We start from the raw sequence: 25434 nt of genomic DNA on the forward strand, positions 1-25434 counted from the left end.
CCAAATAGTGCCTCGTCTTGAGGAACTCACCCGTTCTACAAAGAAGGCAAGGCTGTGGAGCATAAGTCAGCTTCTGTTGTTTGCTATGTGTGAGTGTAAACGCTGGTCTCAGTTTTATGTACATGCAAATGCGTGTGCGTGTGTGTAAGCATAGATGTATGTGTATAAAAATACATAAAAATAGGCTGTGATTCAAAAAGTTGCAGAGAAAACGTTCTCCTTTTTGATTTGTTGAAAGTGTTAATTATGAAAACGTGCTGTAAAAGCTTTAGTTTTTTAAAGGCTTCTTTGTCTTTTAGGAAGGTAGGGGGAGATGAGTAGTAAGGATGGAGGAGAGGGAAATTCATGCCCTGCTTGTGCCCATGCAGAGAATTGCTGCTCTGCCTCCAGCGTTTAGACGCTCATAAATCATAGACTGTATCTTCCATTTCCTGCTAAACATATGTTAAACATCTGAGTAAGATCAAGCAGGCCATAAAAATGAAAGTTAGTAGCCTACAGGCTTCTCTTTCGGAAACAAAGATCATTTATCTGGAACAGATCAAGCAACCAGTCTGTAACTCATCTGTGGCAGACGTGGTATGTAGCTCTCTGCTCCGGGGTAGAAATGCCCTGCTTAATTTAGCAGAGAATTAATTGATGAGCATAGGATGAGTTGTTCTTTCAGGATTGTGGTAGGATGCAGATTCCTTTCTTGTCTTACAAACTTAACCTTGGTCTCCAGCCACTTGCACAGTGAGTCTAGGTGCTGGACATGCCAGTAGTTGTTGTCTCTAGGTGGCATTTTACTAGCACAACTCTCCTTAAAAGTTTTTGGCCAGTTCTAATAGTTTGTGCCACCTACACAGAAGCACAGTACAGGAAAAATAAAAGTGCGCTATTTATGTTTTACTTCTTTTAAGTCTATATTATTTGTGGATCTCCATGTATAAAATTGAGATGGAGACATACAAGTGTGTGTGTATGTGTGTGTGTATATATACACGTATATATATGAAATACATCATACATATATATTGTCATTTCATATATGTAAACTGTACGTGTTGCTGCAGTATAATTAAAGCAAAGGTACACGGTATAGCTTATGGTGATTTTTTTTTTTACCCAAGTATCATTTCAGTGTAATAGCATATGATCTATTGGGCTGTGATTTCACTAGCAGGTAGTGCAGTCCACAAGGAGCAAATATGCAGAGCAGAGCAGTCGATGCCGGGGGTCTGATGTACAATCTGTCCTCATTTGGGGAAGGGGGCAGGAATAGAGGGCATGTTCACTTTGGTCTGCGTCTAGTTGGGTCACAGAGATTTAGTGCTCATTTGCTGTTGGAGTGCGTTAGGTTTGCTTCTGGAGTGCATGTTCTGGTTTAATTTTGTCTGGAAGGAGTCCAGTTAGCGTACACTGAGACCGCTCTGTCATGCAAACCAGAGCACAGGAGGTGGGGACAGCTAGTTGATACGCTTCAAAAGTGTATTCTTGATCTAACCTAAGAGACTGATACAGATGCACCCTAGAAAAATTCAAAAGTCTGCTGGTGAAGTACAGCTACATAGGCTTACCCCATTGTAATATTCACACTGGGTTTTGAAACTTGCGTGTAGCTTACACATGGCTCACCTGGAAAAAGTTCCTACAGTTATACAGTTATAAGACTGGTTATGTTTTAGAATGTTGCTATTTCAGGATCCAGTTTTGGTTGTTTAGATTTTTGAGTTGTTCTAAGAAAAATAAAAAGTTGAAATATATTTTAAATGTACATTTTTCAAATGTTTGCTTTTCATATTCTAGATGCTTTCTAAGGGCCTCAGCTCCCCATTAAATCAATACATAAATACTTTTTTAAGGCTGGAAGTGGACCCACTGGTTGCAGTTAAACTATTCAGCAGTTTTAACCTAAGAATCCATATCAAATAATGAGATCCATGAAGTAGCAGTCCAGTGTTACTCTGCAGTTGCTTGCTAGTCTCTGTTGAAAGTAGTGATTTTGTTTTTCAGCCATGCTAAAAAAGAAGAGTCTGGCTGACCTACAGCTGCTTTTATTTTAGTTGATTTAGAATGCAGTTAAATTCACAAATATCTTTAATGTTGTATCTTGAAACTTTTGAAGGGTTTTATTGAATGAAGAAAAAGGTGCAATGTTTTGAGAAGAGAACATAAACAACATGTGACTGTAATTGCAACTCTGCAATTAACAGTAGTCTTGAAATCTAGCATTCCAGCGTCTTGTCTCAAAAGAGCAGCAGAAAGTTCTACTGCTGATATGACATTTTCAAAAATCGAGAAGGGCTTTATTTTAAGCCACACTACATGCAGCTGTCATCCCTAACTTCTTAACTTCTGGGACAGAGACTTTGGCTCTGTGTTGTACTCCAGCTTCTGCATTGATGCACAGTCACAAAATTACTCTAAGATTTGCAGATGCTTTCCCTAAGTTAACTCATTTGTGTGCATGTCCCCAAAACTGGATGGGCTTTGGGAGTGAACAGCTATCAGTTCGACCTGTTCAGCTTTCGAAGAATTGGGTGTCTGGTAATAGTTTCCCAGGCTGTGTTTGGAATTGGGAGCTATGGTGTGCAGGAACAAGTTTCTGTGTTTCGGTCTTGAAGACGGCTGTTCTGTTTGCAAATCTGAAGAGTGAAGACTGCCACTGACAGCACCATATCCGCATCTGCTGGTCTTGCTGTTCAGACCTCCGGGTTTGCCACTGTCCCTGTATGATGTTCTCCGCCGTTGCAGCGGCAGATCATCACAGGCGATCCAGTTTTGATGCAAGTAGAGGCTGTCATTCAGAGCTGTTTTGCAGTGTTTTGGGCTGACTCACTGACTGTTTTCAAGGCAGTGAGGTCTAAAGAGAAGCTCAGGACCTAATCACTTCTGGCACTGTTTTCAGTATCTTTTGTTTCTCCAGACTTTCCTTGAACATTTCGATAGGAATGTTTTTAACGTTAGCATTTTAAAGTACTATTTGATGCTGATTGCTGGAAGGAGAAATTAAGATAGCTGGGAAAAGGTCAGTCTCTTTCCCCCACTTTCTAATTAACTTGTAACATTCTGTTGTTTTTGTTGGAATTATTCTGGGCTATTTCCTTGCTAGGTAATATTAGTGTTTGGCTTTTCAAGCGTGATCTGGTAATTTTATTTTCTTTCCTTATGTAGGCAAGTAATTCAGCATAATTTTCCCACAGCTTTAGAAAAAAATAATTATATATTAGATTTTAGATTTCTAGATATTCTACTCAGATTCAGTGTCATTAATAAGATACTTAATCTTTCTTCAACTCACAACCTCTGTTTTCACTGCTAGGTCTGCCTGCCTACGAATTTCAATACAGGGGTGCTAGTTCTGTGTTGGAGGTGGCAGCATGTTTGTATCAGGAGTATGTCCAGTCATTCTGAATGTTTAAATATTCATTTAAATTCTAATGTCTTGTGTTCTGGTAAGAATGGAGGAGATTTTGCGGGGGGGGGGGGATAATTTCTGGTTTAGAATAAACAGTATTTCATTCCAGTAAGGCAAGGTGTGTGTCAAAAAATACTGTCACTACCTTGAAAACAAATATTCAAAGGTGCTTGTGTGTGAGGCACCTCCGTGCCCACCAGTTCAGAAGTGATTCTCCCTAAGCTTTGCTAAACCCTGAGCAAAAGAGACCCTTAATGTACAGAGACTTTCAGCATTGTGGCCATTTACAACCAGAAGAGACAAGCAGACTACCTAAATCAACTATATCTGTCTCAATATATCCATTTCATCCAATCATACTGTGTTGAGTCTAATAGTCTTCCTTCACTAAAGCCTAATTTGTGTTCTGAGGAAGCGTGTTTACGTAAAAATCATCCATTCTTTTGAGGAAGAATAAAATAAATAAAAGATCTAATATTTCCTAGTTTAAAAGTTCCAAAATTATAGTATAATTTAAAAAGTCTTGTTTGAAATATGACAATAGTTCATACAATCTTTGTGCAAATTTGGCCACAACTTTAATACCCATTTCTCTCTCTCTGTTGTCAAATCCAATTTTTATGGTTGTTGCAAGGATAGTGAGGTGTTTAAATTCAAATACTTTACAATGCCACTTTTCAAATCATGACTTACTCTTTGGTAACATTTTTTAGTGTGAGATTGACACAATGGGGGAAGCTTTCGCATCTGCTAGTTGACATTACTTTGGAGTGTGGTTGCAGCTTGAAATTAAAGGTACTTGTTTAATATCCTTCTTGATGATAACTCACTGCTTTATGAATTTGGCTTCATTGTTTTACTTTGAATGAGAGTCACTCACTAATGGATGGAAAGTTATATTAGAATAAAATAGATTTCAGTTAGAATGTACAAGATGTTAGTTTGGAGATGGTGAAGTATTTTGCTTTCTGTTTACCAAAGAAAGCATTACTGATATTAAAAACAATATAAAAGATTTTTGCCTTGGGAAAAGTATGATTTAGAAAACTAATAACGAGATTTGGAAAATGTCATCCGGTTACTGATGCTGATTGACAGAATGCTGTCAGTCATGTTTCATGTAAAAACACACAGTTGATTAAGTCCCCTGTGTGTTAATGTTTTCTGATTAAATTTCTAAGCATCAGGTCCTCCTGTGCTGATGCTGGAAATGATTCACCCACTAGTGTGTTTGGGACAAAACCATTTCCATAGCAGAAATCCAGAATAATAAAAAGGTTTAGAAGAACACTGGAGAAACTGACTCATGAAGTAGCATTGCTATAAATGACCTAGTTTGCAAATTGTGGTTTAATATTCAGTCAGTCACAACAAAATGATCTAATGCTCTTTGAAATATTAGTAAATTAAGTGTTGAAATGAACATCTGAATCCTGTTAGTCTAATCTGCTGTGTTTATGGCTATGAAAAGCTCTATATCCATTTGAAAGGTAATTGTATACTGTAGAGAGAAAAATCTCTAGGTTAAATGCAGTCAAACTGGAGTAAACCCAAGGATATCTGGGAGCTTTTTCTTTTGAGTCTGTGTGGTGAATGCTCTGGAATTTTACTAGATTACTTGCAATAGACATCACTGTGAATTTCTGAAGCCTAATACATATTGCTGAATAAAAACAAAAGGCTTTTTTCCTCATTTGGAAATATTACTCTTACCTCAGACATCTTGGAAAGTAATCAAGCCTAGATAAACTCACTGTATTTTTACTGCAGATTTCTACTGTTTTGCAAAGTGGAGATTTTTTCGTTTGGATATTGGGCAGCTCTGTTGTTCCAAGTGGACGTGTCCCCCTCAAGTATTAACAAAAGACAGCCTGACTGGCCTGATCGCTTGATACAGTCTTGTGAGAAATTACGGGCTTCTTTGCTTTCCTTTTTTCCAAACATGGATCAAAGTTATGACTGTACACCTTTCATAAATCCTAGAGCAAACTTATTGCTTAATGTAAGTACTGCATTTTAATGGTAGCCTGCGAATGATAATACAAAAGGGTGTGAAAATAGCACTTCTACACTGCTGTTATGTTAATAACCCTTGGTCAGATACTATATATTTTTCCCCCTTTTCTCCCCTAGCACCCTTCCAGGTTTAATACTGGAGCCTTCTATTTCTTCCTTCCCCACCCTCTTCCCCTTCAGAATAGTGAGCAATTCCATTTGTTTAAAGCAGATGGGTGAAGTGCGCTATGGTAATATCTTGTGTTTGTGTGTGTGTCCGCTGCTGTGAGGATAAGCATCTCGCAAAGAGCAATCAGCAGTCTGCACGTGCAGAGTGCATCTGTTTGAGTGACGTTATACGAGGACTGGGGTATGTATGAAAAGTGCCTGCAGGAAGCGCTACGGAGTTCTGGGGCTACAGGTGCACGGGACACGCAAGAAGCAGAAGTCTCTGGAGGAATATTCCTGTCGGCTTTGCTCACAGGAGTCAGTTCTGGGTGGTCTTTATTCAGTTCCCAGCTGAGTTCAAGGCCGTCAGTACAATAGTCTTTGTAATAAGTCCCTGAGAAGTTATCAAACTGTATAGCATGGGTTTAATGTCCAACAATAAATGTTAGTTAGTTGAGGTACATAGCTGGTCAAATCTTTAAGGTCAAATGCCTCTATTTTTCGGCAAGATATGGCTTTTCTCTCAAGGCAAAAGTGGTCACAGAAAAATGTATTTTCAGATGTTAATTGAAAAAAAAAGTGGGAGAATAAGAAACAAATCAAAATGCTAACAAACCTGACTTTCGAAGAAAATGTTTGAAAGTTACATTTTTTTAATGTTCTGTGAAGTTGTTTGCAGGAGAAAGGTCTTTTTTTTCCTTAAGTAGATCCCTGAAAAAGCACTTCAGCATACAAGCATGAGAGTCTTTTTCATGGCCTTCTCAATGGCTAAGAAAAGGAGAAACTGACGCTTTTGTTCTGAAAGCTAATAATGGATTCTGTAAGATGTGTTTTGCTCCAGAGGAACATTTATTATAGGATAAGCCAGAATACAAACCAGGAATTTTTTGCTGTTCCTTGGTAACTGCCTGCGTGAATGTTTTTATCACATGATGTATAATAAATGTGAGGAAGCTTACCTCTCATTGGAAGGAGATGTAGTTATTGTGGGATAAGAGCTTGCACACAGGTAGTTACTGAGCGTACTTAATGAGCTGAATCAGTTTTCAAGATTGTTTGTTATTCATGACTTTTAAAAATTGGGATAGTTTGACTTGCTGCGTTTAATTTTTTTTCCGTTTTATGGACCATAGAACACAAGCTTGAGTTCTTTTAAAGGGTTGTATGGTGGACTTTTGATCCAGTTAAACTGCAGTTGGTTTAAAAACAGTTTATTTCAGCAGGTAAAATGCACAGGTTTAACTGCTGTATTGTGCTTACTCCAGTGACTGCAGCTCATGTAGGTGCACCCAAACAAGCTTTACAGTAGCTAGCAGGAAGATTTCTAGGAGTCCAGCCTATACAGCACATGGTCCAGCACAGGCTAAACAGCTCAAATATGCACTCAGCACTTGCAGTCTCTTCCACCCTTTTGGAAATAAACTGATGTCCAGATGGGGTAATATAAACTAGATTAGGCTGCATGTCTGTAGTGTTCTTCATTCCCAGTATTCTTTTCCATTACTTTCTGAATAACATCCAGATAAGGCTCCTTGAAAGAGAAACATTTGTGTTTTCCTTTGCTGCTGGTGTTTTTTTTTTTTTTTTTTTTTTTGCGATACTGAAAAGACAATAAATATGTCTGCATAGCTTTCTTCTCAAGAACATTGTTATTCTTGTTGGAGTGGTTATTTTAAGTCTTACAATGTGTGGGAAGGAGTAAATGCATTGCATTTGAAAGCCTTGACTCATTAAGTCATCACTATTAGAACGTGGCTATAGCACTTACAGAGTTTTGAGAGTTTTTTCTATCTGTTAGTGGAAAACTTTAGATTGATCTAAGTGATTGGGGAGAGGGGAGAACAGAAATTTGTTTTTCCGTCAGTGAAAATTGTAAGATATTTCCTTGAAGTTAACCAAGACCATGCAAGAGGATTCAGTGTCATCTTCCCAATCTGCTGGTTTTCCAGAGAATAAAGCGAAAGGTAGTTTTGAGGGTGGAAAAAAGAAGGCTTTGCATGGCATCGAGAAGATAATAGAAGGAATCTCTGACAGGACTAGATTAGCAGACTCTTAAAATTGTGGCATTATAAGTACTACATTCAGATTAGTATTCAACACCCTTCAGTAAAAACCCATTATACAGGGATTTACTTTGCAGAAGGCGATAGAAGATCTGAAGAGGCTACCTGATAGTTCCTTGGGAAGAGAAAATCAATTCCTTACAGACTCAAAGGAACAGATGCAGAGAGTGCTAGAACCTTGAAGAAGGATATAGGGCTGAGGATTAATGAGAAATATTCTTTGGCTGTTCCTGGAAAATGCTTTGCTGATTTTTAGTTCTGTATGCTTGACTCTTGGCTGCAAAATAAGGAGTTTCCAAGTAGGTGATCTACCAGTATTCCAGTCTATCTGTGAGCCTAACTGCTTTTGGTGTGGATTTTTTTCCTGTCCCCTTCTACTTTTAAATAAAGAATGAAATCCGTTTTCATAAAGGCTAGGACCATTTCTGGATATACTTCTATGTATGACAGATTGAATTCCCAGCTTCTTAGGAAGGTCAAAATTGAATTTTCTTTTAAGCACCTTGGTCAATATGCAGCTGAAGCTATATTTCGTATCACAGGCAGGAAGTATGAATTAACAAAAGAAGTTCCTTTATAGAGAATATAAGAGGATACAAGCTTAGTGTGTTCGTTTGCACAAGCAAATGGAGAGAAGACGGGTTATTGTAAATACTTGTTGGATATAGAAGATAGGCTGGAGAGGAATGCCTTACTTTCTCCTGAGACAATCGACTAAAGAAAGAAGCACTGTGTTCCTTGTCTCTGCTAAAGAAACCAGAACTATGTCTCTTTTCTATAGTAGATTGGTTTTATATGGGAGAATTTACGAAAGCTTCACAGTGTATCATTTTTCAGTTTATTTCATATGCCCATGTTGTGTGCAGAGTGTTCACAATAGCTTATTCCATTTTTCTACATTAAAAACTAAAAATTCATTATTTGGCTGTTTACCCTAACAGTCACAAATGAATATGTATCTGAATTCTCAGATAGTATTTGAAACTGGCGGAAACTGTTATGAATAGTTCTGGGCAATTTGCATAGCCTAAGAGATTTCCCTTTAGAATTTTTGACTTCTAAAAGGCATGCATTCAGAAATTGTTATCATCTTGCATGTACTCTGTTAAGAAAATTTTAAGGGCATCTGAGATCTATTCTGAAAGATTGTGAAGAAACTTTGAGGACCTCCCATTATTTCTTTCTATATTGATATACTCCCCGACTCAATGAGTATTACTGTTGTGATTTACCAGCATTGTGGAGAGCTCCATCTGCAAACATCTTATTTGTGTGTAGAGAAGTATCATATCATAAGTAAATCATACTTTTGTCATAAAATCATAGAATAATTTGGTTGGAAGGGTTCTGTGATGGTCATCTGGTCTGGCCCCTTACAGCAGGGTCAGCCCCAGGTTGCTCGGGGCTGTGCCTTGAAAGGTCTTGAAAATCTCCAAGGATGGAGACTGCACAACCTTGCTGGGTAATGTCTTCAATTTTTCTTAAACTGTGTTTTGAAATCCATTCTCATTCCTGGACCCCAAAGATGTTCTTCTGAGTGTTAATCAAAACTGCCGAAAAGTCTCTGCAGAAGTGTGAAAATAATACTGTGCGTGAAGAGCAGCTATAGAAAAGAAAGGAGACAAGCGTGTCACTGAACCTGTTACATCATCTCTAACCTTCAGATAGGAAAAATATGGGAGAAGCCTAAGATAATGGGTGATTGTCTGGAAAAGATCTCCAGTATCCAGTGTTCTTTCTGCTGTTGTGTCTCCGTGCAATGAAGGAACAGAGGGACTTGTCTGTTTAGGCTGTTTTCTGCCTTTACTGTCAGAAAACTGGCACTGTTTGGGCCTCTCTTCATCCCTTATCATGAGCCAGTCACTTACTGTAACATTCTGCACATCATCCTTACTGTGTTGGAGTGAAAAGGGCATGCTGATGGCATTTGCACATTTTCATGACATTTTACTATTATTTCTGCAATTCAGAAGCAATAGCAATTCAGAAGCAATTTCAAATCCCCAGATCACCCCAAACTGAGATGCTTAATATGACATCTTCTTCCCACTGGAGTTGAAAGGCCAGAAGTAACAGAGTGGGACCTTCTCTCACCTAGAAGTGGCAGGAGAATCTTCAGTGGCAACAGATCAGTTCTGTAGCAGATTTCATCAGCAGCTGAAGCTTGTATGAATAAATGGGTGAGCTGTGTTTTACAACTTCTGCCACACATACAGTCTTCTGTTGGTGTAAGGTTAAAGTGACTTGTTCATTCACAGTAAGCTAGTGCTTCTCAGAGCTACTGCTCCAGGCTTTCAACATGCTGATTTTGTTGCATCCATTAGACTATTCATAATTTCAACTGAGAGACATTACTTATTCCAGGAGGCTTAAGAGTGGATTTTGTTATGTTTAGTCTAGCTTGTGGTTGCCCAGACATTGAAGGGACTGTGTCCTCAACTGATTTAAACTTCTCTGAGGAACTATGGCTGTTTGTCACTTTTCCAGTGCTAAATTCTTACAGTGAAACAATGCATGACTGCCTGAAAGGTAGAGCTTTTTCCATCCAGTTTTCAGGTTGTAATGATTTCTAGCTGAGCAAAGACTAGAAGTTTTGGATAACAACAGCAGCAGTTTCTGAAGCTTTTACTGAATTCTAAATCTTTTAGATTTAGAATCTTATTTATCATACACTTTTACGAAGGATTTAATATTTTCTGCTGTGGATCTCTCTCAACTCCCTACTCAAACTTTTTTGACTGAATAAAGAGTAAAGCATTGAACTCAAAATTATTTTATTCTTGAACTGCCAGCAAGTATGCTTATGTACATTTGTGTGAACATGGATCTTTGTTTTCATTCTCAGGCAGCTTGACATTGAGGTTGCCCTGATTTCCAAAGCTAAAAAGAAAGCCATCTTTGGAAGGAATGGCCATCTTTTACCTCTCTTCCTTTTGCAAAAGTCAGCTTTCTGCAGTGGAAAAGGATCAGAACAACCAAATCTCTGTTTTCAGGATATCAGAATTTCCTGACATGATGAAGGAAGTTCTTTTCCCTGATTCCTGTATTAATATGTTAGTTTTACTAATTAGTTGTGCTTTTCAAAGGCACTCCTTGTTTCAAAAGGGGTCTGAATTATTTCCAAATGATTAGAATACTTAATGGGTACTTCCCAATGCACATACTTTTATGCTTCAGGCACTTGCTATTTTCATTTGAAACTCTCAACTGTGTAGGAGTTTCCTGTCTCTCTGGTTATTAGCATTGTGTAATTTGACTTCTTTGTCTTCTCTTGTCTTCATATGAGCAGAAGATACAAGACTTTCATCCTTTATTTTATTGTTGTCATTCATACTATTTTCCCCTCATAGACGCTTTTTTGTCCTACTTCTTGTTCTAGATACAGTCTCCACTGACTCACTGCTTTTTAGGCCCACCTGAATTTTCCTGTTACTTGTCTAATATCAAAAATGATTATGTCTACAGAAGCCAAAATATTGTTACTCTGAACTTTTTAGCTAGACTGCTTCTAAAGAGAGATAAATGGTCCTCAGCCTGACTTTTTAGGCCAATTAACTTGGGTTAATTCTAGGTTTTAAATCTCCTAGCTCAAATACAGGCATCTCATAATACTTCTAGATAGTTCTCTGTGTTGAGCATGAGTTAGCAGAGATTAACCCAACGCAGTATGTTGAGGCTTATGTTCAGCCATTCCTCTGTTAGAGTTCACCATCACAGATATCTGCTTTATTTTGCTGACCGTGATGGAGAATCCTTGGCAAAAGCTGTGCATGTATCCAGGTTCTCTGCGAAAACAACTTCAGGTGCTGTTCAGGTCTTTGCATCAGCTTTTCTTTGTTTAATGAAATTTGAAACTGTTTACTGCATATTTATGAACACTGTAAGCTAAATGAAACATTTATCTGAAGTCTTACTGAATGTGTTCCAACCCTGTCACTGCATAACATTTATTTTATTCTACTCTGCTAGTGTTGCTTTGCTACATTTGTGTTTTTTTCTGTTTTTCAGAATACAGCACATTTTCAAATGCATTGAAGAGATGCTGTAACCAAAAGAAGGAAGACTCTGTGTTCAGTCAGCGAACAGATGAAGCATCTGCTGCTCAGTATTTTCAGGTAATGAAACTGTTCAGTGCCAGTTTGTGGAATCTAAGTTACAGTTGTTTTCCTGACCTTCGTCATCAGGTCATTTAGAAAGATAACTCAATTTTGTTCAGTGAGCGGTCAGACCCTTGGTAATTTAAGAACAGGAAAGATTGATGGGCTTTATCTTTTCTCTATTTTTCCCTTTCTCCTCTCCTTTTAGTTTTATGGCTGTCTGTCTCAACAACAGAATATGTTGCAGGATTTTGTGAGGACGGCCACGTATCACAGTGCTATCCTACAGAACCACATAGATTTTAAAGACAAGGTAAGCTCTATTAACAATTTTAAATATTCCAGGGTCCTGATTAGGCTTTAAACTTCACATTGAACAACACTGGTCAGACTACAGCTTTTTCTCATCTGAGATTTTGTGCGTGAGTATACTAACTTGTGTGTGTTTCATATTTGTAATGTCATTGTCAAACACACGGATGACAATGTATGATGGTGATGGTACAGTATACATCCTAGGATGAATGGTCCAGAACGTGGATCCAAACATGAGTTACAAATTCCTCTGCTGTCCTCTGTGTACAATTAGGGAACCTGGATAGGCATATTTCTTGACTTTATAACTGTTAACATTCCCATTTGGCATCTCAGGGCTTATATGCAAAGTGAGTTTCTTTATCTTGACTGTCAACTTTGTAATTGCTGTTGTGTCTCATAGCCTCTTGCAAATACCTGCAAAAGTATTCTAGTTTACATGTCTTTCTTTGAGGTCTACACTGAGTGTTTTGCCGCCTTGCAGTTGTTATAGACTAAGGAAGCACATAGTTGACTGCTGTGACTCCATTTATATGTGGCAATGAGTTGGAAAGAATGCAGAAACTTTTGCTTATGACTTCAGATGCATAGACTCATTTCCAGTATAGGTGTATAGATCTTGAAAACTACTATAATGAATATAATGACCATTTTTGTTGCTTTAGTACTTTGCCTCTTACTTTCTCCAGACCAGACACTTCAGAGAAAGACACAAGAAAACTTACACTGAGAAGATGTAGGATAACCTCTCTCCCAGTCATTTGCCAGTTGTAGTTTGTTAGGCTTCTTGAAATCCAAAGCATAGGGCTTGATATCTTTTGCAAAGTTTTTACTTTCTGTTTTTCTTCATTTGAAATTAGTTGCACTAACTCTAGTGACTTTTCTGACCATATCCAGGACCCATCCCCCTGTGCACTCCTGTCTCTTCCCACCCTTAATGATATTTATAGCAACAAATTCTGTAATACAATTCTGTAATATAATGGTACATTATGTGGAAATTAATCTTCTTTAATAAGATTCTGAATTTGTCAACTTTCTAATTCTGTCATTTTGCTTTTATGTTATGAGGCGAAGGAGGATTCATGTTCCCAATTGACTTTCTTTATATTATTCCTCCATTGTGTTAATTTTTGTCATCTCTTCTTACTTGTCCTCTCTTCTCATCTCTTCTTCTGGGGTCAGCATTCCCAGTCCTCTCAGTCTTTTTCTGTAAGAAGAAATTGCCCGTGTCCTCTTACCATTCTTACTGGGTTTTTTTCAGAGCCACCGTTAATTCTGCTGCACCTGTTTTGAGAAAGATTGACAGCAGTTATACATGGTGGCGCAGGCAAACCAATACAACTGATTTGTATTATAGAATTCTGATGTCTTAGTTATTCTTTTCTCTATTTCTTAAAAATCTGGACTTTTTTTTTCTCTGACTGCATCTGTCTATTAAGAACATTTAGAACTTGGATAGTATGTGAATAGTTCAGGTTTCCTAAAAGTGTATTAATCAGCATAGAATTAAACTTATCTTAGTATTGTCCAGTCACCTAGCTTTTTTAGGTCCCTCTGCTCTTGAGTAACCTAACTTTGTGTCATCAGCAGGTCTTGCTATGACACTCCTAAAACACTCACTCCTTTTAAAAATAAAATTTTTTAATGAAAATACTTTAAAATAAAAAATATTAGGGACATGGGACCTTCTGTAAACACATAGTTTATAAGCAGTAGCCTGGCAGCCCAGCAGGAATGTTTGCAAGGTCTTGAAATGGCAGCTGAGACAGTCAGACCTGTGCTTGTGATGTCCAGGCAGGTAACAGCAAACAAAAAATCTGGAGCGATGCAGCAGGGTTTTGTTTTTTTCCTTTTTGTCATTTCTTGTCCTCTCTCCTTTTTCTCTGCCCTCTCTTCTTTTTCTCTTCCCTTCTCCCATTTTTCTGTGTGCACTTACTCTTTTAAAGGGAGCTTCTGACTTCAACTCACACCTGCACAAATGGTTTCACTACATCACACCAGAAAAAGGACTTTAAATTCGTGTAAGCAAATATTGAATGAAACATTCCCTTTAATGCATAACATGTTTACAGCCAAAATGAGGAGAGTTGTAAATATGAAATTTATCTGAATTGTTTTAAGATTCTTATATTTTAACTATTCATTATGTTAAGTAATAAATTCAAATGTAACTGATGTTTCTCTGCCCTGTGATGTAGGCAAACTATGCTTCTTTACAAGCTATCCTTAAATACTTACCTTTGTAGCACTAAAACAAAGGGGCTTCAGTCTCTGTAATTTGTTTCAGGCCTGAGACAATCTTCCTCTCCTATTTAATTCAGTAAGGTTAGTAAACTAGTGATGTGCACAGGGCTGCTCCAGTTTGCATTAGGGATCAGAATCAGATCCAAAATCATATGGTATTGGATGATACCAGATGGGTAAGTGGAACTATTGTATCATTAATGGATTAAATTTTGTATTAGAATATGTAACAGTAAATTTATGATGAAAGAAGCAGCAAAGAAAAAAAGACTTTGTTTGCCATTAGCATCTTGCCAGTTAGGATGCTCACATGTTATAATGCAAAATGTGGATTTATGTCTGTAAGTGACATATATCTGTTTCATTTTTGTACCTGCTGTAAGGAGTTCAGGCTTTGCACATTCTTTCCCTCTTTAGGCAATCTTGCTGCTGAATAGCAGCACAGCTGCTTGCTTTTGCTCTTGGTTTATTTATTTTCCCAACTGTTGGAGCTGCCTTGGCTTCTCTTCAGTGTACCTAATAGTAAGACTATTACAGTCTGGGTGTTGCTGGCCACCCACCTAGAAAATGATCTCTCTGTTTCCTGATTCCTTTTCAAAATGGCAATTTTCAGAACAAATGTGACTGAAAATATTGAGCTAGCTACCTTGTGGCAAAATGGTTTCCCATGAGAACCTCAGAATCCCATTCTGTTGAGACTTTAGCTGGCTGTCTTTAAAAATACTGCAACTGTATTTATCTTGCATTCAGAACATGTAAGGTAGACAGATGTCTAATGGTGGCAATGAGGAGACAAAAAAGACAAAAGGGACATAATTATTCTTATACTTCTGTTCATGGGAAGAGGTTTCATTCAATTGATATTTGACTGATCGTTTCCTGCCTACGCTGCCTTTCTTTGGCTTACTTCATTACCTTTGCTGTCTCCTTCCCTAAATTCCTGAATAATTTGTTAAAAGGAAGTTTAATTTCCTGTAGTAAATGGATTTATGGTATAAAAAATATTTTTTTCTTATTCTAGGCTTTTTTTTTTTCAAAAAAGTCTTTATGAGAAAGTGCAGCAGGTGATCTGAGTTAATCTGAACAAAATTAATTCTGGACCCCTTGAGAGGGTTCTTAGTGATGTATTCAAACACATTCTGTCTATCAAAGGTAAGATACTTCAGGACCATCTGCTGGGATTGACCATTTATGTCTGTGGAAGCTTAAAAGAGTAAGGAGAACCCATTTAGAGTGTAATGTGTCTGAGGTTGGATTCTTCACATTGGTATGCTAATCCTTACTGTCATATTCTCCTCTATATTGATTACTTAGAAGAAGTTTCCTTAGAGCTTTAACTAATTTTTCTTAGTAAAACTTTGTCTTAGATTTTGGGCTCTTATAGAGCCAATAGGGCGAGTTCAAAGTGTTTTAATTAGTTATATTCACGAAAAGGCCTCAAAATAAATTTTACAGTAGCAGTGTATAATGCAATTTCAAACTGAGTACAGGCAGTGATACATTTCTAGTTCTTTGAAAATAAGCCTGAGGTTCCTGAACCTTTTGTGTTTTTTTGTTTGTTTGTTTGTTTGTTTTTCTCTTTTGTAATCTATTTATAAATAGTTTACTTAAAAGCAAAGCAACTAGCATCAGAATTGCTCCAGTGATTCTGAATTGAAGGGTCATGGAAATTAACCATTCACACTGAGCAGTCAAAGGCACATGTTAAAAAAGAATAGTATAGTGTTTTCTCTCTGTATTCTTGCTAATATATAGTAATTCTGGATGATAAATGTAATCATAGGTTTTTGGTATTTCAGCCTTTCTGCTTTTAGTTTTATGGCTTTGCTCTGTTGCTGTTTTGGTCCGTTCCCCCCATCCCTCTTATTCAAAAGTCCTTTTCAGGACTCTGATTTTGCAAGCACTCAGGCATGCAAGCGTATTTCTGCATGTGAGTAGCTTCCATTAAACTCACCTTTGGAAAGTTACTCATCTGTGTAGGTGAAAGCAGGAGCTGTGATCAGAGGGATATGACACTGTTTCTTCCCAACTCTCTGATTTTTGATAATTACTCAAGTACCTGAATTCCTGTTTCAAAGTAAATGGTGAAGCACATACAGCTTACCACCTTTGCTATCAATATGAATAATACCATCATTACCCAACCGTCTGTCTATTAGTTTATCTTAAAATTCTACTTTTCTCTTTAGAAATAAGCATGCTAGTTCTATGTATTGATATTTCTCAGCACTTTGTCATAGTGAATGCTCTTACAGTTCTATTAAAATGCTCTTACTAGTGTTAAGAGGGAGGTGAGAGGAAGCAACTTATTCTGTAGGAGGTGCCAGTGATTACAGCAATGCCATTTGGGGAGCAAGCTGTGCTGTTGAGAGCTTATTGAACCACAGAATAATTTAGGTTGGAAAGGACCTCTGGAGATCTCTAGTCCAAACCTTGCATTTTGAATGTATCCAAGGATGGAGATTCCACAGTCTCTATTGGCTAACCTTGCTTAACCACCATTATGGTGAAAAAGCTTCCCTGTGTATCTGTTGGAATTTCTAGTATTACAATTTACATCTGTTACCTCCTGTCCTGCAGGACACTGGATGTCACCTTCACTGTGTGTCATAACACTGTGTGTCTGGTTCTGTTTTCCCTGTACCCTCCAACTAGGCAGATGAAGGCAGAAGTAAGCTCTCCCCCTAGCCTGCCTTTTCTTAAACTAGACAAACACTTCTCTCAAACTTCTCTTCAGATGTCAATATTTTTTTTTGACCTGGGGACCCCAAAACTAGACAGAGATCTCCAGATGTTATCTCACAAGTGGATGTGTTCACTTTCCCAGCTTCTGCTGGCTACAGTCTTGTGGTTGGCCTTCTTGGTTGCAAGGGATGATGCATATTCAACTTGTTGTCCAGCAGGACCTCTAAGGTTTTGGGTTTTTTTTTTGGAAAGCTGCTTTCTAGCTAGTCAGCCCCAGCCTGTACTATTGCATGGTGTTCAAGCGAAGATGCAAGGCTGGCCATTTTTGATCCTTGCAAGGTTCCTGTCAGTCAGTTTCTTGACATCTGTAGCAGATGCCTACCACAGTATCACCTGTATCCCTGACCTGTGTCCTCTTATCCCTACCCGTAAGCTCTTAACTGGCTCATTGTCCATTCAAAAGCAAAGCTTCTTGCACTTGAATCATTCCTTTGCATGGAGCACAACCCCCCTCCTGAACTTGCCAGCCTGTTTTTTCTGAACAGCCTGTAGCCATCCATGACAGCACGAGCTGTGCAAGCTATCCCACCATGTCTCTGTAATCTCAGTGAAATCATAGCTGTGCATCTCTTCATGGACTTCTGATTCCTCCTGTTTATTTCCCATGCTGCGTGTTTTTGTGTACATGCATCTCAGATGGCTCCTCTGTCATGCTGCTTTCACAAAAGGAGCATGGGACCCTCTCCTGTTCTGTTGTCTCCTGGACACTTCCTCATGCTTTTCAGGCCTTCTCCTCTCTTCTAGCTATCATAATTTCCCACAGCATGGACCTAGTTTTTCAGCCCCCTTCACTGTGTTGAAAACCTGATGGCAAAGATGCTCTTGCCCCATTTTTCAGATGGATCACATCTGTCCCAGCAATCCTCATTCCTCAAGAGGGTCCTGTCATCATAAAAGCCATAGTCCTGCGCAGCCAGGTACTGATGTCCAGGAGAGGCTAGATTACTCTTACTTTCCTTCTCACTGACAGGATTGAGGAGACACCACCTGGGTCCCATGTGCTTCACCCTCAACCCCAGAGACTCTACAATCACCCTTGATACACTCAAGAGAGTGTTATTGGTGTCTACATGGATGGGGGACAATTGGTAATAAGTAGTCCAAGGGCCAGAGGGGCTTAAGCATTCCCTTTCTAACATCCTAGATCTGGGCCCTTGGTGTGCAAGAAGCCTCCCAAGATGTCATGTCAGATCAGCAGATGAGTGCCTCTGTGCCCTGCAGGAAGGAGTTTCTAGTGACCATTGCCCCCTCCTCCTTTTGGTGTGGACACTTGCTTCAGTCTCGGCTGGCTTTCATTCCATCTTGGGAGTCTCTGTCCTCCACTTATTTGAGCATACCCTCTGGTTGTTTCTCCTTCCTTGCACTGTGTGGCTTGGGCTTTTTCCTCTGAAAAGTCCCTGCGAAGATCCAGTCCATCTCCTGTTCAGCCTCCCTGGTGTTTTGCAGTCTGCTTCTGTCGTTGCACAGCTTCTTCCCCTGGCGGGTCCCCTCAGCAGGAGCCCATTTCATCCTGAAAAGACATATTCCAATTCAGTTGTACCACCTGCTGACGTAGACGAAGGTATAGTGTAAGAAATGGCATCAGAAGCAGATCCAATGCAAAAAAAAAATACTTCTCCATTAGATTTGTAATGGTGAACTTGAACAGTTGGCTTTTCCTTCTAACTTCCACATATGCAGAGAGAAAGCCTTATAATATTTGTGGTTTGGTTCACCTTGAACATTGAGAAATAGCCTATCAGACCTTCTGTCAATCTGTGGTTCAGTGAAATTGGCCTGGGCTTATTTTCTTCCTCCCTACTTTCTTACACAGCATTTGCTGTCACTTGCTGTTCTGAAGAGTTAGTTCCTCTGGGCATGGAAGCATATTCTAATACCTGCCAAAGCACAGAGAAGGAAACTGGATCTGTGACAGCCTGTCATTTGTGATATAAAAAATGAGCTTAATAAAGTCTTTCACTAGGAAAGAAAATATGAATAAAGGAAAGGTTCTGGCTCCTACGCCCAGCTTGAAACTATGTGTAATAACAGAAGCAATGTTAATTTATTTTGCATTGGAGTTGTTCTGTAACACAGATCTATAGCATCTACAACAGATTCAAACCATGTGTGTTGGACTGCATTCTGTAGTGTGTAACCTACGTGTCATGTAGAGTGAGTTTTTGGGAGTAGAACATACTCTTAGTTCTGAGAGATGATTTTGCTGCCAAAATTATTTTGTTTGAATACACAGTTTTTTTCTCTCTGCTTTTAAAGGCTGGTAAGCAGTGTGCACCATATGGGAAATTGGGACATGGAGGGGACAGAGAGCAGGGGAAGCTGATAATATACTTTGCTGTGGTATTCCCTCTGAATCCATATTATATTTAAGATCTGGGTTTGACTCAGATTGGATCAGGGCTGTAGTTCAGTTTCACAGCTGAAGTGCTTTGAAATCTTATGAGGTTCCAGTTCCAGGTGACATAAATTGTCTAACATTTGCTTCTGAATTTCACATCTTGGTTTGAAATCTCATGAGAGTTTCAGCCACAGGAATTGCAGAATTTTGACTCCTTGTTTTCAGTCATGCACATAACCATAGGTGGAGAGCTTGTTCTGTGAGACTTTTCTCACAGCAGGTAGTGAAATTTGAGGGAGCAAGGTACTGAGACTAGATCAGATCTGTTGTGCAGGGCGAAGAATGTTCTTTGCATCAAATTGATTAGGCTTCTCATCTTAACCATTTTTCCAGCAGTTAGCCTCTTTCTGTGTACTTATGGCCTCTACAGTGGTGTGTTGAGCAATGTGTACAGTGGTGGCTGCTGCAGAACAAAGCTGGTGCTAGAGGCTTGGACAGTTGAAGTGGGCGCTGGCTTTGCTAGAATAGCTGACAGCAGAGCTACATACTGGAACTGCAGAGTTTCAACACACTGAAACAAAAATTTTGACCCTTTGAGACATTTTAGCCAACATTTTGGCTTGCAACAGGTGAACATCCTGGCTGACAGGGAAAGTGAGGCCTTGGGATTTATATTTGATTGAGGGACTACGACAGATACTGCATCCAACAAAGCATTAAAGGTATGGTATTGATGTCAGCAAACAGAAACAATATTCGAACAAAGATGTAGTTCAGTTTTATTGAAGATACTTCCACATCAAGGAGTGATTTTTCATTTAAAAAGACATGGTTCTGTACTCCTTCAAAGAATTATTATAGTCTTGGCTTCCCTCCCTCCCCAGGGTATTCAGACTAAGGTCAGTGTTTACATTTTTCTCCTAAAGAAACTTCCGTATAAAAACCTATTTCCTCCATGCTATTTACATATATCTGCAAATCAACAGTCTTTTAAAAATATGCTTTTCCTGCTAGAATAAAGATTAAGGACATTAACACTCTTCAGTAAGAAGCTTTTTCTGGTGTCATAGTGTAATTTGTAAAACTTAGGCATAATATCATACTTATTAAACTTGAGGTTCAGCTGTGAAAATTTTCTTACTCAAAATAGGTGTCAGGAAGTGACTTCTCATAATTTTGTTTCTTTTGGTCTGCCTTTTGTTTTCAAGGTGGTCCTAGATGTTGGCTGCGGATCAGGAATCCTTTCATTTTTTGCAGTGCAGGCTGGAGCTAGAAAAGTCTATGCAGTTGAAGCCAGTTCAGTGGCAAAATATGCAGAGGTAAGTGTTTTATTTGTATGAAGTATCAAAATGATGTAGTGTGAAAGCATGAGAGATCTAGAACTCTGCGTTTAATAGGTTAATGCTGAAGATTTCAGTTTGACTTGCCTAAGAAGTCAGGTCTAAATGCCAGCACTTTTTAGAAGGTAATTTTTGAAGGTGTTCTAAATCTTAGAATGTACCAAATAAACCATATGATGGTTGTTTCTGTAAAAAGCTGTGAACATACATAACTGTGATTAGACTTTTTATCTTTAGAAGCAAAAAAATATATATTTTTAAACCAGATGTTGTTTTCACAGGTTCTGTGCAAAAATACTTAGGTGTTTTTTTCATAAGTCTCTCTGAGATCTGTGTGATCAGCCAGTTGATTGAGTTTCCTGCTAAGTGTGACTAGTCAGCTCTTTCAACCTTTGTAGGAAACAATGTATTTGGGGGTCTAAAAAATGCATCTGAAGAATGCTCTTAGTTTTAAAAGATATTTTTGGAACATTTTTTTAATGAGATATTCTAATATGATTCAAAGCATTTTAAGCACTTAAAGTGACCTTAATAATGAAGTGTCTTAGGAAAAGTCGACTTCCTAAAAAGTGCTAATCCCAAGTAATAGCAACAGTAAAAATCTCTGTCTTTTCTCGCAGTCAGCAGTGTCTGCTTATTTAGATGAGCATCTAAATGTGTGGGAAACGGTGTGAACATATTACTTTAATTTTGCCAGCACTGACCACCTCCATCTGAGTTTTTAAAATGTGGAAGAGAGTAAAAAGTGGCAAAGTGGAGGTTTCTTATGGAATGTTATTTTCTCTTTTTGCTTTACTAATTTAGAACATTAATGTTGATGGACAGCATTGGGAGTCAATAATTCCTCTAAGCTTAAAAAAGAGCATGCAGCAGATCAGTGAAAACTCCTCCTGTATGTCCTAATACAGCAATCCAGCCTTGCCCTAGATGAAAGCTGGTGAACACCAGTTATCAGTTATAACAGTGTGAAGTGGATGTGTTACTGCTGGAAATTAAGGGAATGTGTTTGGATCTTAAAGAAGCAAATGTGGATATTAGACATTTTTATTTCTCTCCGGGTAGAAATACTTACTAATATATAAGTCTTTGCATTCTTTTTTGCATTTTGCAAGTCTTTTTCATTCCAGCTGTAATATAGGATTTTCTATAATCTCCCCATATATATTTTATATTCATTTATATATTGAATAAAAATATTTTAACACTGAAATCTCTTAGATATTGCTAAGATATGTGTATAAATAATTATTATATAAATTTCAACTGATGAATTTCATAGTCAGTTTCTCTTCCCACCTCATTTATGTTGCTATTGATGAATGGTTGATAATGATGTATGTGTACTTTTACAGCCAGCTAGAAAGTACTAACCTGACTCAGGAGATCATACTGCAAGAACATTTCTATCTTTTTATGATAATTTGGATAGTTAGAAAAAAATCTTCCTAATTAAAGGGAAAACTTTTCCAGATGTCTGTCATTTTGTCAGACCCATCCAAAGCATTAAAAAAGGTAAACATATGGAAGGGCAGCTGTCTGTCTGACTGTCCGAGGGAAGAGTAGAGGGTGGTTCTTTTTTTTACTAAGGATCTTGTGGATAGCTACAATTTGTCAAATGTCCTTGTTTCATGAAAAAGGGAAGTTTTATTTATGAAAAAGTAATAAAAAGAGCAAAAGAGAAATTGCTTGTCCTAGCAAGTAGGTGAGCATAATGTACATATGTTTTAACCTTTTGGTCGCAGTCTTGAATGTGATTTGAAGTCAGAAGTAAGCAAAGTCACTAGTTGTGAAAAGGTATATGCTGCATCTGTAGTCTATCAAATACTGTATGTATTTATGAGAATATATAAATGTGAGTAGAATACCTGGCAACTTACTAGTAGAGAAACAGCATGAATCCATTGGTTTTAGAAATTGAATTGCTCTTCCCCTGGGGTGAATGAAATGCTAAACTGCTTAAAATGACAATTTAAGAAAAGAAATAAAGAACATTATACAGCTATAGGTAGTGGGGAATACTAGCTGATGTAAAAGCAATTACCCAGACTCTCCGTTTGATAATTCGTAGATATGTGATCACTTCCCTCTCCTCTCTTCCCCAAGATGAGACTCAGTTTTCAGAAGAAAAATCACAGAATCATGTAGTCATAATTTCTTATGAAAACCTTTCCACCCTCATAAACTGTATGGCAAGTCAGCTGATCTATTAGCACATAATATGTTTTAAGAGTTTAGGTTTATTTAATGAAAACATGCTTAGTTGGATAAGTTAGTTCAATGCTTTTATTGCATACTGTAGACACTAATTACAGAATTCTTGTATAGTATATTATAGTGTATACACACACACACACACACACACACACATATATATATATGTATTATATATAGTATATGTATAGTATATTCTAGTATGGGATTTCGTTGTAAATTAGCATCATCTATCCAGTAGCTGGATTATGAGAAGAGCATTACTTTCTATCCATTTCTTCTCTCATTTTTGCATGAATTTGTTGTATTTGCCATCTGTTTCAGCTATGTGTAATATATCCTGTTGAAGGTGGGATTAACAAGTCGTGTTCCCTTTTTTATTTTTTCCATTTTAATATAAAGTATCTGAATCTAGTATAACAGTCTACTGACTGAAGAGAAATTATGAACTGTGCACATTTAAGCTGTGCACATTAATGCTGTAGTATTTCACTGAGTGATATGTTGGTTTTAAAGTGGATTCCTTTTTATGGTTACAAGTTTATATAGAAAGAATGATATACAAAAAAAAAAAACTCAGTAGTGCAAATACCAGAAATCAGATGTCTATATGACAGTGTTGAAGATTGTGTATTGTGTACAGATGTACAACAGTAGAATATCAGAAAAGGTTGTTAGAGGGAAAATTCATAGCAGCTGCTGTAGTAGGGAACATACTGCCGCAGTCACTCATTTGTTTTAGATATTTGCTGAAGAATATTTCAAGTCTATGTCACTGAGTTCTGTGCAGTAGTTGGGTGGCTTTTTCCTGGTTAGCAATTTAATTTGCTTGTTTCCATTTTCTTTTATGGCCTCATTAAACTGTTCAGAAAAGCTAGAGAGACCTTAGTCTCTTTGTTATGGTGGTATATATGTGTGACGTAATTCCAGTGAAGCTCATACAGATACACATTAGACAAATTATGTTTTCATTTGAGCTAAAAACGTCAACAGAGAGATAATTTATAATTATATAATTTAAAAGTGCAACTCATTATTACAGTCCAAGGAATTTAGTTTTCTCCCTCCAGTACTTTTGACATTTCTCTACACAGAAAGGAATAGCATTTTAGGGAGTGCTCAGTATTATTGTTCACTTTTATGTCAGTCTTGTCAACATACTGGAAATTGTTTATTCCCTAACATCACACAGAAATAATAGTTTCAGCTTGGCACTTATCTATCCCAGATTTACCTGCTGTCTTTTCTCCTGCTTTGAAGATTTCAGCAGAGGAGAGAGAAGCCCCAGGTACCTCTGGAGATGGTTATTGTGAATGTGCACCAGCTTTTCTTCTGTCCCGCGACTCCATGCCTTAGATGTGCAACTGCTGACAGCTGGCTCCTGCCACGTGCAGTCTGTGACAGAGGAAGAAATTTGAAGTAGGCCTGGCCTAACAAAACAGTTTGTAGTAGGGAGGAAGTTCTTCAGAGTGAGTGCTGTTAGTGGTGCATGCATGGGATGTGAGATGAAAGCAATCTCAATCTGCTAATTTCACTGTTACAGTAAATCTACTGCCAGAAAAAAGGGGATGGGGGGGACAGAAGATATAAGGTTGCAAGTAACTAGCTGGTGCTGGTGGTTTTCTCTAAACATTAAATGTGCTTCTAAGCAACTTATGTAGGACCAAGGAACATTACCAGACTGGAAAAAATATGTATGTATAGCACTTGAATAAAGAGCTACTGTGCATGAGGAAAATATGATTGTGCTGAGGATGTCAGCTAGTGATGGTATCATTAAAATACGAAATTACCCCTGGTGAAAGGCTTTGCTGTCTGTCATAGTATTAAGAAGCTATATTTAAGACTGCTATTTTCTCTGTTACCCTAGCTCAACATTAGGAAAAAATAAAATAAAATCAGCCTTGAGTAGGCTCCGTGATTGCTCCTGTGAGGGTGCTTATAGACTCACTCTCCCTCCAGCACACCTTCAGGAATTCAGAAAGGCATTTAACATGAGTTGGGGGCAGATACTTTTGCAAAAATTCTTTCTCAGCCACCACAATGTTTGCACCTATTTGCAATGTACTATTTAGGTAATAGCGGTGTGCACCATATTGTCTTCTGCGCAGTAAACAAACTGCATCTGTTTGTTTTCTGTTATTTAGATTAAAAGATTTTAACTGTATATAATGATGTGTTAAGTTGTTTGCCATCTCATCTGGTATACCACATGTGTTATTGTGGGGTTTATATGGTATGGTGATAATGCACACTTAAAATAAAAAAAGATTGGCAGGACATTTCATTGCAAAGGGCAGCTGGGTAAAGACTTGACAACATAGCAGTTTCCCTCTCAGGATTGTGGATTTCAGCTATTTAGCTGAATACAGCTATATAATTAATACAGCTGTATTCAGCTAAATCACTGGATTTCTCCAGCTGGATGCAGCTGGATATCTCCAGCACAAAAAGAAAACTTTGTATTCTTTGGAACTAGTGTAGAATAAGCATTTAGGCACTGTTAGTCTTTCTC

At 38.0% G+C, this 25434-nt stretch overlaps 1 protein-coding gene across 2 annotated transcripts in view; it reads left to right on the forward strand.

The window, feature by feature from the left end:
• Positions 1–25434, forward strand: part of LOC106486914 (histone-arginine methyltransferase CARM1-like) — a 76337-nt gene that overhangs the window by 28352 nt on the left and 22551 nt on the right. For both annotated transcript variants that reach the window (XM_067315603.1, XM_067315604.1), the window contains exons 3-5: positions 11635–11741; positions 11932–12036; positions 20577–20687. In XM_067315603.1, coding sequence (XP_067171704.1) covers positions 11635–11741; positions 11932–12036; positions 20577–20687 — 323 coding nt within the window. The remainder of the gene's footprint in view (positions 1–11634; positions 11742–11931; positions 12037–20576; positions 20688–25434) is intronic.

Source organism: Apteryx mantelli, chromosome Z, assembly GCF_036417845.1.
Source record: "Apteryx mantelli isolate bAptMan1 chromosome Z, bAptMan1.hap1, whole genome shotgun sequence".
Lineage (NCBI taxonomy): Eukaryota > Metazoa > Chordata > Aves > Apterygiformes > Apterygidae > Apteryx > Apteryx mantelli.